At 44.4% G+C, this 12,589-nt stretch overlaps 1 protein-coding gene across 2 annotated transcripts in view; it reads left to right on the top strand.

Annotated features, from left to right (window-relative positions):
- Positions 1-12,589, top strand: part of SH3RF2 (SH3 domain containing ring finger 2) — a 152,958-nt gene that overhangs the window by 107,029 nt on the left and 33,340 nt on the right. For both annotated transcript variants that reach the window (XM_073651277.1, XM_073651278.1), the window contains exons 6-7: positions 4,679-4,776; positions 5,932-6,102. In XM_073651277.1, coding sequence (XP_073507378.1) covers positions 4,679-4,776; positions 5,932-6,102 — 269 coding nt within the window. The remainder of the gene's footprint in view (positions 1-4,678; positions 4,777-5,931; positions 6,103-12,589) is intronic.

Genomic DNA, 12,589 nt, shown 5'->3' on the forward strand with positions numbered 1-12,589 from the left:
ATCATAAGTAGGGATGGGTGGACCCGTGGATGTTCGGGTCCGTCAGGTTCGGACAAATTTTCTAAAAAAGTTCAATTTGGGTACCCGAAGTTGATCCCGAACCCAAACGCTATTCAGGTGAAAGGGTGGCCCAAACATCCGGCAGTTCCCATGCTGTTCTCTGTGTGGCAGCATGGGAAACACTGGCTCTGACCGGTCAGGCGTCGGCTGGTGACTACTACTGTTATCAGCGTCTCCTGTTCTTGCTTATAGCAGCAGGCACGGAAATTCTCACGCTCCTGCCTGCCGTTGACCACGAGTAACCCTATTGAACCTCGTTCTGAGAACTTTCTGAGAGCGAGGCTCAATAGGGTTACTCGTGATCAGTGGCAGGCAGGAGCGTGAGAATTTCCATGCCTGCCGTTGATTGGGAGTGAACTATGAAGTCTCCTTCTAAGAACTCTCTCAGAATGAGACACAATAGAATTCGATGGGCATCGTGGGACATTTCACTTTTGGATTACTGTCAAAAGTTCCTGGATTTATTTTTAATTAATGAATGGGTAAGGCTAAGTGCCCACGATGCAGAAATGCTCTGGATTTTTCCTGAGTGTTTCTGCATCTCTCTGGCAGAAAAAATGCATGCACATTTTACATGCGTTTTTAGCATGCAATTTCGCATGCTTTTGTCAAGCGCTTTTCCAAGCGATTTTAGCATCACTTGGAAAAGTGCTTGAAAGTTTGTCACACAATATAAATCCATGCAACCGGCATGGATTTATATTGTGTGACCAACATAATGTTAAAAAAAGAAAGAATTGGAACATAAAAAATAACCTTATACTCACCTTTCCGGCGGCCTTGGTCTGCTCCCGGCGTCGCTGCTGACTCCCTGGCAGGTACCGGTAATGTAAAAGGACCTTCCATATGACGTCAGCGGTCATGTGACAGGTCACACGACCGCCAACATCAGCGGTCGCGTGACCTGTCACATGAGCGCTGACGTCCTTTTTACATTACTGGAACCCGCCACGGAGCCAGCAGCGACGCCAGGAGCAGAGCTGGAGCCATCGGAACATAAGTATAAGGTTATTTTTTATTTTAATTCTTTTTTTACTTACAGGTACTATGGTACCCGGGTCAGGAGGAGAGTCTCCTCTTCTCCAGACCTGGGTACCATCCGCACATTAATCGCATAAGATCCGCATGACTACATGTAGTCATGCGGATCTTATGCGATCCAATGCAAGTCAATGGCGGCGATTTAGCAGAAAAATCGCACTAGAATTGGTCTTGCTGCGGGTTTTACCGCAATGCGAATTCGCAGCTGAAATTTCCGCATGATGTGCACAGCACATGCGGATTTGCATTGCAGTAAATGGCCGACCTATTATAAGCGATTTTAATGCGTTTTCGCGGCATTTTTGCAGCAAAAATACGGCGCAAAAACGCATCAAAATCGCTTCGTGTGCACATAGCCTAAATAAGGGAGTGTGGGGAGTGTTTAATCAAATAAAGTATTTTCCGGGTTAGTAATGGAGGTGTCTTGTAGCCCGCACCCCATTACTAACCTCTGGGCTTGATGTCAGCAGACATTACACAGCTGACATTAACCCCAAAATATTACCCCACTTGCCAATGCAGAATTGGTGCATCTAATGGATGGACTTTTTCTGGGGTGGCTGTATGCTGCTATTTTTAGGCTGGGGAGGGCCAAATATCCATGGACCTTCCCAGCCTAAGAATACCAGCCCCCAGCTGTCTGCTTTACCTTGGCTGGTTATCAAAAATAGGGGGGACCCCATGCCCTTTGTTTAAACTATTTATTTAAATAATTTTAAAAATGGCATGGGGCCCCAGCTAAGATAAAGCAGACAGTTGAGGGCTGCAGCCTACAGCTGTCTGCTTTATCTGTGCTTATTATCAAAAATAGCGAGGACCCCACATCTTTTTTTATTTATTTATTTATTTTTAGCATACTGCATCAGCCAATCACAACCATGCCAATACTTGGCATAGCTGTGATGAGGCCGGAAGTGTCCACACTGGGAAAGCTTGTTGATCGACTGCGCTGTTGCCTTTCGACAATCTTTGATCGGGCTGCCGAACCCGAATAGTAACACGGACTTCCGGGAGAAGTCCGTGTTTGGGGTCCGTTCACGGACACTAGGTGTCCGGTACAGACCCTGAACTTTACCATTTGGGTTCACCCATCACTAATCATAAGGGAGGATTTCAACCAAAATGATTGTTAGGTGGAATTCAACTACTGATGATTATTTTAGATGCTCTGTGCCGATTCAGGCCTCCCGTTTTGTGGCTTCATTTATTGCGACTGTGCCAGTCCTATTTTTTCCCTTCGACTTTTGGTGCCGCTTTTTAAGGAAGCTACAGGGTTAATTTAGTTTAGATTTAATCACTCTTTCCTGAGAGCACTGAGCGGAGTAGTCAGCTACTGCTGTCCTGGTTTATACTGCTTTGCTGTGCTCCTGTTTGTTGTTCTGATTATTCCCGTTCTCTGACCTCACTAGTTTATTGATGTTTCTCCTGCCTTATGGTTTTGTCCATCACGTACCACCTGGTTCTCACCTGGCTGTCTAACTATACTTTTTGCCAGCTTGCACCACCGAACAGCGTCTAACTCTGTGGCCCAGCCTACGGGTCCCTGTGTAAGCCCAAATCCCTGTACAGGGGCTGCAGGGTGATGGGCAGGTCAATCCCTGGGATCTGGAAAACGAAGTAGCTAGCACCACACCTATTTGTGGTAGCCATTTTGAAGCTGCCAGGTGACCATGAACAGTACCATCATGACAACTGGTTGGAAAGAGGTGATTGAAAGGCAGCTTAACTTACAGAAACCTTCCATTGCAGGTTCTTACCTGAAGAAGCCAGAGACCCATTGGGCAGATGTTACTACGACAGACTATTATATTCAAATATAGTTATTTTGTAAGTTTGCATAATGTGACATAGTATTATAATTTGATAATAAAACAATGCGATATACATGTGTAGCTGTCTAAAGACATATGAAGCCCTTATTTCCAGGTGAAACACCTAACAACTTATGTAGATAATAGGAATTTAGGTGGAAAAAAAATGCAGAAGACGTTTTTCCTTTCTTGGTCCAGTTAAACTTCTGTTGGCACCCAGTGATGCTTGACACATGGTCTACCAATGCCCACTGTTTTCATGTTTGTGCACTTAGATCACCTGACAACCTGGCCCATGGAGTTCTCGGCATATAGACATTACAGTTAACTTTGGAAAGCTATGATTATTGTCAACCAGTATATCATTTTAGCAAAGTTACTTTTTCAAGAAAAATACAAATATTTCCTAAAACAGATGGATTACGGGAGCTGACAGGTCGTTTTAGGACTTAGTACAGTATTTGCCTAGTTTAGATACTTCTGTGGGTTGCAGGACTTTTCATGTAAAGACAGGCACAATTGTAGGATTTCAGTAAATCATCCCACACTGATTACAAGACAACATATAATTATAGAACAAATGATAACATTGTACAGAAGAATGCTGTAGGTAAAAATAAGCAGATCTGGAACTCTCCTTTCCCGCTCTCCCCTCCACCACCTCCAACACTATCAACAACTAGAACTATTAATCAATTTAGGAAATCTGTCACCAGGTTTTTGCTGTGCAATTTGAGAGTAGGGACAGAGACCATGATTCCAGTGATGTATCACTTACTAAACTGCTTGGTGCAGTTTTTTTTTAAATCACTTTTTTCTCTGCTGCAGATGTAGCAGTTTTCTAAATGTTGAGCTTTGTATAACCCCATTTATGTTTGTGACTTTCCCTTTCTGAGCTTCTCCGCTCTCCATCCTGTACTCAGATAGTAATTCCCATACACGGGCTGTTTAAATATAGGTTATGGATCTTAGCTGAGCAGCAATTTGAAGGGGCTTCTAAAAGAGCTAATAACAATACTTATGTCATAGCCTCCTTACAAGGAAATATAACTTTGTATGTGTATTTATGGAAAATTTAAAATGCTATTTTTTGAATACTTGAAAGGGTTTTTCCAATGAACAAAGTACATTTTAATCAATAGATCTTGGAATAAAAATAAGTTCCACTATTGGAAGTGATTAAATAAAATGTTCCTGTGCTGAGATAATCTTATACATGTGCCCCTGCTGTGTACTGTGTAATGGCTGTGTCTGACTGTGTACAGAACACGGTCTGATCATACCACATCTCCTGGGCAGGGGAGGAAGCAAAAGAATATACAGACATTACAGCAGGGGATCGCAGCTACTGCTTTCTGTGAGGTAAAACATTTTTAAAAACTAGCAGCAAATGCTTCACCTCACAGAAAAATCAGCTGTGATCCCATGCTGTAGTGTCTGTATACTCCTTTACTTCCTCCCCTGCCCAGGAGATGTGGTATGATCAGACCATGTCCCTGCACAGTCAGACACAGCCATTACACAGTACACAGCAGGGGCACATTTATAAGATTATCTCAGCACAGGAACATTTTATTTAAACACATCCAATTGTGGAAGTTATTATTATTCCAAGATCCATTAATTATAGCGTACTTTGTTCGTGGGAAATCCCCTTTAAGTGTCTGATCCCAAAAAAATGTGTGTCTTATATTATTTGTATACATTGACGACTCTCTTGTTCAATAGGAAAACAAATTGATATTGTTCATGTTTAATAACCTTAGGTCAATGCCTCATTTTATTATACTACTCTGGGACCACAGGGAACAGGACCCTCCCTAATGGCATTCCCAAGTTCTCATCAAAATATTCTGGCAAATATGTAAGTATTAATGAAAACTTTGTCTACTTTTATTTATCGTTTACTTTGTTGTTGCAAATTGCAATATTTGTATCAACCTTCTTGCAATACTTCTGCCATATTTGAAGTGAAGAGGAAGGAATGAATAAAGGATAAATCAGTCTCTCAGTGACATTGAATTCACTTTAAAAATTACCTGACAGCTTCCCCAGGCACCCAAAGCTGCCACCATGTATTTATTGCTGTCTTTATACCCTTCCTATCAAGCCCATTTTATTGTTTTATTGATTACTGCATACGCAAAAAAATAAAATTAGAACTGTGGTGCCGATATGCTAATTAGTGGATGACTAGTCAAAGGGGCGTTGTTTTCCCCAGACAAGTCATCTCATTAATCATGTTGTAATATGTGGGTAACATAATTTGCAAGGGCAGCATCACCACCGGTTCTTTGGAAATCTCTGCCTCCCTGACAATGCACAGTAAGCTGTGTGTACGCTCCCAGGCTTCATCGACACACTGCGCGTGCCTAGGGAGATAGCGCTGATGTAGGACACCGCCAGCCATGAGGTTTGTAGAGCTGATGGTAATGGTAACTGATGCCAACGAAGCCGGGGTACGTACAGCCGGCTTACTGCGCATTGTCAGGAAGGTAGAGACTTGCAAAGAGCTGGCGGTGATATCGCTCTTGCAGATCATTATACTCACGCCAAGAGGAGTGTGATAACATGATCAGTGGTATGGCTATTCTGGGGAAAACAACACTACTAGTCCCCTACTAATTAGCATATCGCCACCGCTGTTATAAAATTGTTTCTTTGGCATATGCAGTAATCAATAAGACAATAAAAAGTGCTTGTTAGGAAGCCTATAAAGATAGCAATAAATAGATGGTGGCGGTTTGAGGGGCCTGGGGGAACTGTCAGGTTCCCTTTACACACCCCCATTTTTACCATAATCAATTTTTTTTCAAATTCAGAAGTAATGACATGTTTCCATGATATGTTATTTAATTTAGAATTTTACATCAACTCATCTGCGATCTTTACTTATCCCCTTATAAATATAATTCTGTATAAATATAGCACAGTTTTTGATCCGCTACATGTTTTAAAAGTAAACTAAGATTAGGACCATGATTTTGACAAAATGTCCCATTTATTACCTCTATGACAGGTGTGTAGCTGTTTACCCATACACAGCTCATGGTCCAGATGAGATGGACCTCCAAAAAGGAGAAGGTGTCCGTGTATTAGGGCAGTTCCAGGAAGGCTGGCTTCGTGGGGTTTCACTGGTAACTGGAAAAATTGGCATCTTCCCAAGTCATTGTGTTAACCCCATCTACAGGTTAGTAAATATAGGCTGTAGTTTGCTTTTCAATACTCATAGTTTCTATGCAGTAATAGCTCAAAGGTCTTTAACGTTTTTGTGCAATAATAGCTTAAAGGTCTTTTTCCATAAGTGACGTTGAGTATTAGTGAGCAGAATGTAACTGTTCATCTGATAAAATGTGAATTGAGCGGCAGTGTGCATGCTAACCGCTTCTCCACTCCAACTCCACCATACTGCGCTTGTGCATTGAGAAAGATCGGGTGACTCAGAACCCCTATTATAATGATTGGTGAGTGTTCCATCAATCGGGTCTCTAGCAAGCATCCAATAAATGCGTCCTCTATCCTGTGAAAGGGTAATAAATGCCATTTATTATTACATAGTTACATAGGTTGAAAAAAGTCCTATGTCTATCAAGTTCAACCTTCCTCCACCACTTATACATTTTGTCACTAAATTTTATATAACCTACAATGTTATGTGTACTGAGGAAATTATCCAGCCCTTTTTTAAAATCAACTAGGTCATTAATAAAGAGGTTGAAAAGAGTTGGTCCTAGCACAGATCCCTGCGGCCCCCACTGCTGACTATATCCCATTTAGAGAAAGTATCATTTACGACGACTCTTTGTCTCCTATTATTTAGCCAATTCCTTACCCATCTACATATAGTTCCCCCAAGTCTTTGCTTCTGTAGCTTCAGTATAAGGCTGCTATGTGGTACATTATCAAATGCCTTCCCAAAGTCCAGACAAATCACATCAGCCGCATTACCAACATCCAGATTTGCACTTACCTCCTCATAGAAACCTTGTTTCCTTACTTTTTTTTTTTTTTTTTACAAATGTGCTTATAATAACACAGCATGGGAAACTAGCGCATGCACGATGCTTTGGAACTGCTCTTAACTGCTGTTATGATTGGGCCTGCTAGAGTGAGCACTCCTAATAGAGAGGTGGCCCTGAGTGTTGCAAGTAATTGCAAACCACTTCAAATCTGAAACCTGCATAACCCCCACCCCGGATCATTTTATCAATTAGGATGCTGTCTACATCGTCAGCATACAGATACCACTGAATAGCATGAAACAGGTGTAACAGGGAGTCATCATCACCATTGCAAGTGCAGTGATGTCACTAGATTGTGCCTGCTGTGTGGAGCCTCAGTCTGAACAGATAAGAGCAGTGTATCGAGGAATGGGTAGTCATGAGTAGTTTTATTTCATTAATGTCAGTACTTGTGGGGGACTGTTGTGAAAATCATACTGTGTGAGGGACCATCAAATTGTGTTGCGGCCATCATACTGAGTGGGTGCTATGAGGGCCATCATACTATGTTGGTAAATATGTGGGCCATCATACTGAGTAGAGGGCCATTGTATTGTGTGTGGGTTGAGGAGACCATTATACTGAATAAGGGCCATAATCCTGCTTGTGTGTATCATCATACTGTGTGTAGAATGCTGGCTGTGTGGACCAATGTACTATGTGATGGGGACTGTGGGGACCATCATACTGTGGGTTGGAGGCAGTGTGGCTACAATACTATGTGGGGGACTGTGGGGGCAATTATGCTTTTTTTGTATGAGGTATTTGTGGGACTGTAGGGTCATCATAAAGTGTGGGGGCATGGCTATAGAGGCCATCATACTGTGAGGATCATCATACTGAGGGCTGTGGGGGCCATCATACTGAATGGGGCCATGATACTGCATATGAGGGCTATGTGGACCATCATACTGTCTGTGGGGGACCAACATACTGTGTATGGGAGGCTGTATGTGCTATTATCCTGTGTGTGGGGGTCTGTAGGGCATTCAATCTGTGTGTTGGGGACTGTGGTGGAATCATACTGAGTATACTGGGCTGTATGGGCCATCATACTAAGGGTGGGGGCCATCATACTTTGTGTGGGGGCCAACATGCTGGTGGGGACATTCTACTGTATGTCGGGGCTGTGAGGCTTTGATACTGTGAGTGGAAGGATGTGGGGGTCATGATGTATTGTGGGCACTTTGGAGACATCATGCTTTGGGGGTCATCATACTATGTGTGGGGTACTGTAAGGGCATTATATTGTGTGGAGGGCTCTGTGGGCCATCATGATGAGTCGGGCCATCATACTGTGAGGGTTATCATACTGATTGGAGGCCATGTTGCTGTGTGTGGGAGGTTATGTGGGCTATCATACTGAGGGTGAGAGACAGTGGGGCATAATACTGTGTGTGAGGACTGTGTGTGTGGGGATATGGGGCCAACATACAGAGTGGGGGCCATGATACTGTGTATGGGAGGCTGTGTGGGCAATCACACTGTGTGTAAGAGGTAGTGGGGCATTCTCACTGTTTGTGGGGCTGTGGGGTAATCATACTCTGTTGGAGGCCATTGAAGCATTTTTAGGGCTTCGGTGTTCACATCGTGCAGTAACTGAGGCAGTGACCCAAGTAAGTCCAACATAAGCAGCTTTTATTCAGCAGACTCACGGGTAAACAGAAAAGTCCTCCGGTACGCAGCAGGGTTAACACAAGTCCATAACAATGCCGCGTCGACACGCTCAGAGCCTGATGGGTGCAGCGCCTTCCCAGGCGTGGGTTCAGCTACTTACAGGTCCACCGAGCTTTCCTGCTATGCTCTTAGCAGGTCCCAACACTGAACAACATTAATGCTTAATGCAGGGGTTTTAAAGGACCTGTGGCAAGAGCCACTGGAAAACCCAGGTTGGAGGAAGGAAGCCGCCCCACTGCCTTCCTGTAGCCTCCTCCAACAAATGAAGGCCCTGCCAGGTTTTACTTAATCTGCCTTAGCCAAATAGCCTGACCAGGTCAATTCTCACCTTCATTCTTGCCTTGCAGCCGCAGCTGTGTCTCTGACTGCAATGCACACCAATGGGTTTAATAGGTCTCTGTACACATTCTGGGGGATATATAACGTCCCTCGTATACGATCCCGGTCACTGCCTCACACATTATACTGTGTGGAGGTTCATCGTGGAGACATTCATACTGTGTTTGGGGGACTGTGGCAGCATCCTAATGCTTGGAGGGAACTGTGGGGTCATCAAACTGTTTTGGGGGCACTGTGGCAGCATCATACTTTGTTGGAGGCAATGTTGGTGCATCCTACTGTGCATGAGGAGGGTACTGTGGAGCCAAATTGTATGAAGGAATTCACTACTAGGATATCATACTGTGGGAGGAAGGCATTTTGAGGGGTATCATACCCTACAGGGGCCATCAGTAGTGTAGCTACCGGAGGGCAGAGGGGGTGGTTGTCATGGTCCCGCGCTCAGATAGGCCCACCCGGAGATACACTACCCTTAACTGTATTGACATGCGCAGTTCACCAATACAGTTAAGCTCTGCAGTAGAGCAGGGAGACACGATCAACCTGCACTACCACCCTCAGCCACGGCAAAATGATGCAATGGTCGATGCACTGGCGCACGTAGAGGAAGGTCAAAGTCCTGCGTTGGGACTCCAACGTCCTTTGCGTGTACTGGCTCCTCATCCATTGCATCATACTGCCGTGGCTCAGAGTGGTAGTACAGGGACATCAACGTGTTGGTCTGCCTAGTGGACTCATCAGTATCCTGAATTAAGTGACTATATTACATTTTTTATTTTACTTAAAACTTTTGGGGTGACTATGGCGCCTTAATAATGTGTGGGGGGACCCTTATACAGTGGGAAAGGGGACTCATACATTTTAAAGGCTACTGTTGGGGGCCCTCAAAGTGTGGGGGCCATTATACAGTATACAGTAGGAGCTGTGGTTTTATTTGACCTGCAACTCCAGAACCACTACCCCTATGTGGGGCCCATTATTCTGTATGGAGGACTATGTGGGGACCATTATTCTGTATGGAGGACTACAGTATGGGGGGCCCATTATACTGTATAGAGGACTATGTGGGGCCCATTATTCTGTATGGAGGACTATGTGGGGCCTATTATTCTGTATGGAGGACTATGTGGGGCCCATTATTCTGTATAGAGGACTATGTCGGGCCCATTATATTGTATATTCGTTGGCCCGCGACTTTGTCCAAGTTTTGTATTTTGGCCCTCTGTGTGTTTGAGTTTGACATCCCTGTTCTAAGGGAAACACAAAAACAATGTTGGGGTTGCATTTTTATAACCATTTCACCCACTTTATTATTCTTGTTCCCTGTTTCTCATAACATTTTTGGGGGGACTCTTATACAGTGGGAAAGGGGCCTCTTGTACATTTTAAAGGCTATTGTTGGGGGCCCTCAAAGTGTGGGAGCCATTATACAGTATACAGTAGGAGCTAATGTGTGGGCCATCATACAGTGTAAGGGCTTATTTAGGGGCCATCATATAGTGTAGAGTCTATTGTGGGGCATCCTCTTACAGTATTGGGGCTAATGTGGGGCCAGTATATACATTGTTGGGACTAATGTGGGGGCCATCATATAGTGTTGGGACTATTGTAGGGGCCCTCATACAGTATGGGAGCTAATGTAGGGGCCCTTAAAGTGGTGACTACTGTGAGGGCCATCATAAAGTGTGGGGACTGCTGTGGGAGCCATCATAGAGTGTGGGGAGTAGAGAGGAGGCCATCATACAGTGTGAGGGTCATTTTACAGTTTGGGGACCATTATACAGTGTGAGAACTACTGTGAGGGGCATTTATACTCTGTTTTGGGGGAGTACTTAGGGCATCATACTATGTATAGGGGAGCTGTGGACCCATCATAGTGTGTGTATAGGGGAGCTGTGGTCCCATCATACTGTGTATAGGGGAGCTGTGGTCCCATCATACTTTGTATAGTAGCGCTGTGGGCCCATCATACTGTGTATAGGGGAACTGTGGACCTATTATACTGCGTATAGGGGAGCTTTTGGGGCATTTTGCTGTGTATAGGGGAGAATTGGGAGCATTGTACTGTGTATGGGGGAGCTTCGGGTCCATCATACTGTGTATGGGGGAGCTGTGGGCCCAACATACTATGTATGGGAGAGCTGTACATGGAGATACTCGGGTGATATTATTAAATGTTAAGTGGGTACTTAAACATAGAAATTTACTTTCAGTAATGGTGCAGTCGTCTGGTGAGGTTCCCATGTACCCACTATTAGGGTTTGCCACCGTAGTTGTTATCAGGGTTACCTGGTTAGGGACCCACTCATATGTTTCGCGCCCCCCCTCACCCCAATCCACCAGCTGAACCCCTAGCTACAAATCTGGGTGCCATGAAAGGGGCATCGTAGTGGATAAGAACACCAATTGGCTTCTGTAGCGGCATTAAAGAAGTTGTCCACTACTTTTACATTGATAAGGATAGGGTATCAATGTATGGGCATCAATGTATGATCGGCCAGGGTCCCGCACGCGGCACCCCCGCTGATCAGCTGTTACCGACGCCAGCGGCCGCCGGCCGGGAGTTCTCGCCTGCTGGGCTCCGCCGTCAAGTGGTTGTGGCCGCCGCGGTTTACTGCACATCCACCTCCTACTCAATTGACTGGCCCGCAGGGTGGCTTTCAAATCTGGCCCACAGGGTGGCTTTATTTGGCCTGCAACACCAGAACCACTACCCCTATGTGGGGCCCATTATTCTGTATGAAGGACTATGTGGGGCCCATTATTCTGTATGGAGGACTATGTGGGGCCCATTATACTGTATGGAGGACTATGTGGGGCCCATTATTCTGTATGGAGGACTATGTGGGGCCCATTATTCTGTATGGAGGACTATGTGGGGCCCATTATTCTGTATGGAGGACTATGTGGAGCCCATTATTCTGTATGGAGCACTATGTGGTGCCCATTATTTTGTATGGAGGACTATGTGGGACCCATTATTTAGTATGGAGGACTATGTGGGGCCCATTATTCTGTATAGAGGACTATGTGGGACCCATTATACTGTATGGAGGACTATGTGGGGCCCATTATTCTGTATGGAGGACTATGTGGGGCCCATTATTCTGTATGGAGGACTATGTGGGGCCCATTATTCTGTATGGAGGACTATGTGGGGCCCATTATTCTGTATAGAGGACTATGTCGGGCCCATTATATTGTATATTCGTTGACCAGCGACTTTGTCCAAGTTTTGCATTTTGGCCCTCTGTGTGTTTGAGTTTGACATCCCCGTTCTAAGGGAAACCCAAAAACAATGTTGGGGTTGCATTTTTATAACCATTTCACCCACTTTTTTATTTTTGTTCCCTGTTTCTCATAACATTTTTGGGTAAAATGAATGGTGTCATTCAAAATTACAAATCATTCTTCAAAAATCAAGCCCTTATACGGAAACATGAAAAAAGTTATGGCTCTTGGAAGAAGGGGAGGGTGAAAAAAATAAAGGGCAAAAATGAAAAGTTGCCCAGTCAGGAAGGAGTTAAATAAATCACTACATTTCCGCACAGCTTTTCGTTGTAATCTTTCCCATCCATAATAACATACTGTATATAGCCAATCCATTTACCCAAATGATTGTAAATACCAAGAAGTAGAACAAATTTAGTGGATCACATG

Source organism: Phyllobates terribilis, unplaced genomic scaffold (assembly GCF_046119375.1).
Source record: "Phyllobates terribilis strain yellow unplaced genomic scaffold, ASM4611937v1 Scaffold_11__3_contigs__length_659146591, whole genome shotgun sequence".
NCBI lineage: Eukaryota > Metazoa > Chordata > Amphibia > Anura > Dendrobatidae > Phyllobates > Phyllobates terribilis.